Source organism: Mesitornis unicolor, unplaced genomic scaffold (assembly GCF_000695765.1).
Source record: "Mesitornis unicolor isolate BGI_N332 unplaced genomic scaffold, ASM69576v1 scaffold26482, whole genome shotgun sequence".
Lineage (NCBI taxonomy): Eukaryota > Metazoa > Chordata > Aves > Mesitornithiformes > Mesitornithidae > Mesitornis > Mesitornis unicolor.
Window position 1 is genome coordinate 63,750 of NW_010170522.1, and position 2,382 is coordinate 66,131.

General features: G+C 63.8%; 1 protein-coding gene across 1 annotated transcript in view; it reads right to left on the reverse strand.

Annotated features, from left to right (window-relative positions):
- Positions 1-211: 211 nt before the first annotated feature.
- The window catches only part of TMBIM1 (transmembrane BAX inhibitor motif containing 1), a 2,426-nt gene continuing 255 nt past the window's right edge, over positions 212-2,382 (reverse strand). Inside the window, exons 2-11 of the mRNA XM_010179713.1 lie at positions 2,174-2,256; positions 2,039-2,103; positions 1,853-1,906; positions 1,670-1,720; positions 1,459-1,498; positions 1,283-1,320; positions 965-1,052; positions 761-856; positions 448-501; positions 212-355 (exon numbers count right to left, since the gene is read on the reverse strand). Of these exons, the coding sequence (XP_010178015.1) occupies positions 212-355; positions 448-501; positions 761-856; positions 965-1,052; positions 1,283-1,320; positions 1,459-1,498; positions 1,670-1,720; positions 1,853-1,906; positions 2,039-2,103; positions 2,174-2,256 (713 nt within the window). The remainder of the gene's footprint in view (positions 356-447; positions 502-760; positions 857-964; positions 1,053-1,282; positions 1,321-1,458; positions 1,499-1,669; positions 1,721-1,852; positions 1,907-2,038; positions 2,104-2,173; positions 2,257-2,382) is intronic.

Sequence of the window (2,382 nt, forward strand, 5' to 3'; positions counted from 1 at the left end):
CGGTGCCAAGGACAGGCACTGCCCAGACACCCATAGTTGGTACCCCCAGCACTAGCCTTGGAGGCTGAGGGGGGTGATCAAGGGAAGCCCTTAGCAGTCTATGGGTAGAGATGCCGAAGCGTTAGGAGTCACAGTAAGTGGCCTTATCCTGTACAGAGGCCAGAGAAGAGGGTGAGGGGCAACAGGGCGTAGGACAGGAGGGGTCCCGGGGCTAATCCCGACCCACAATCTGCAGGATGAAGGTGAAGATGTAGATGATGTCAGTGTAGATGGTGAGGGCACCATAGACGTACTCCTCGGGGCTCAGCGTGTTCTTCCTGTTCCCCAGCACAAGTTGTGTGTCATAGGCAAGGAACTGGGGGGGGGGGGCAGAGAGTGTCAGGCAGTGACCAGGGGACCAGTTCCCCTCCTCCTGACACCCTCTGCTCGCCCCAGCCATCAACTCACCAGGGTGAAGGCGATGGCGCCAATGGCCGCATACAGCATGTGGAGCCAGGGGACCTGCGCAGGGAAGGGGACGCGGGCAGAGTGAGCTGGGTGCCGGCAGGCAGCAGGCAAGGCAGGGCAGGTCCTGCCCGCACCCGGCTCCCCAGGAGATGTTGCTGATGCCGACACACCCTCTCCCTGCGGGCAAGCAGCCTCTGCCATAACCAGCACCGCACTCTGCTTCGTGGCAAAGGTGGACCACCCAAACCCCCCTGCCCATACCAGCCCTGGGGGCACCCGTGACACCCCGCAGCCCCGCTGTCCCCCCACTCACATATTTGAAGGAGAGGACGATGGCAGTGACAATCCCGGTCACCATGACCACGATGCCCAGCACGCAGAAGAGCCCCGGACACGATGTAAAATCAACCTGACGGGAGACACACATCCGTCACAGGAGATCCTGGGGTGTCCCCATCGCCCTGCTCCCTGTGCCTGACCCCCCCCAGGACAGGGCAGGGCACATCCTGCCCCTTGCCTTGGTCTGGAAGCAGAAGATGGTGACGATGATGGCCACAATGGCAGTGATGAGCATGGCGATCAGGACGGCGTTGGTCCGGTACGTGCTGTGAATGGAGGGGACACCAGAGTCACCCCACACTTCAGCATCCCCCTGCTATGGGGGTGTTGGTGACCCCCCCCCCACGGCCCCAATCCTCAGCAGAGACCCCGCTGTCCCCAAGCCCAGGGGACCAGGGTGGCCACTGGTTCGCAGCAGCCTCTCATTTGAGCTGGCCGCACAACAGGGGACAGGAGGGACCCCAGCTCCTGTCACCGTGTGATCCCCAGGGCATACCTGGCGATCGTCCCCGTCATCAGCCCCATGGCCAGCGTCTGCAGGAGAGAAAGGTGGGCTCAGCAGGGTGAGCGGCACCTGCCAAGGTGGGCCCCTATCCCTCCCAGCCCGCCTGGGGAGCTGGGGTGCCATGGGAGCACCACCAGGCCCCCCCAAACCAGCCCCAGCCCACTCACAAAGAGGGTCAGCAGGATGATGTTCCATGGGAAGCGTCTCCTGGGGATGAAACAGGGAGACAGAGGTGAGTTGGGGACAGAGGCTGTATCACGTCCCCCCTGGTCCCCACCCCGCCAGGGGCAGGAGGAGGCAGAGACCCCTCTGATGCCCAGGAGCACCCCCCCATATCCGCACTCCCCCATGCAGGGGTCCCAGCCACCTGTGACTCACCGGGGGCCCTGGCAGCAGGCCAGCACCAGGTAGGTCACCAGGAACACAGCGCTGCAGAGAGAGACAGGGGGTGTTAGCCCAGGGACACCCCCCCAGCAGAACCCACTGCCCCCTGGGGCTGGGAGGCTGCAGTTGTGGGGTGCCAGCTGCTGGAGGGCACGGGCCGGCAGACCCCCTACTCACTATGAGGCGTAGTAGATGGCAACATTCCTCTGGACGAAGGAGCGGACGGGGGAGCTGTGGGATGGGAGGGATGAGCGTGAGGGAGGGGGCACAGCAACTCCTGTCCCCTCGGGACCTCCCCACAGGGGATACGGGGCCAGGCTCCCCCTTTTTCAGGGCAAGGCTAAGGAGGGAGCCTCCACTCACACAAAGGTGAAAACGGCGACGATCCCCACCGTCACCAACAGCTGTAGGGAGATGATGGCGTAGACCTGCGAGAGACATGGGGGGTCAGCACCCAGCCCCTCACCCCAACGGGTGCCCCCAGCCCCCGGGACTCGCCTTGCGGATGAAGGTGTGCCGGACTTTCTTGTCGTCCCAGTCAGCCGATTGGAAGGGGGAGCCATCCCCGATGCCATCATCACCTGTGATTGGGGACACCCCTCAGCACCAGGGTGGGCTGCGCAGCCCCCCATAGCACCTCTGCTTCTAGTGCCCCCCCCAGAAAATACCCCCAAGGTGTCCTCACTTACCAAACCGAACAGGCATGC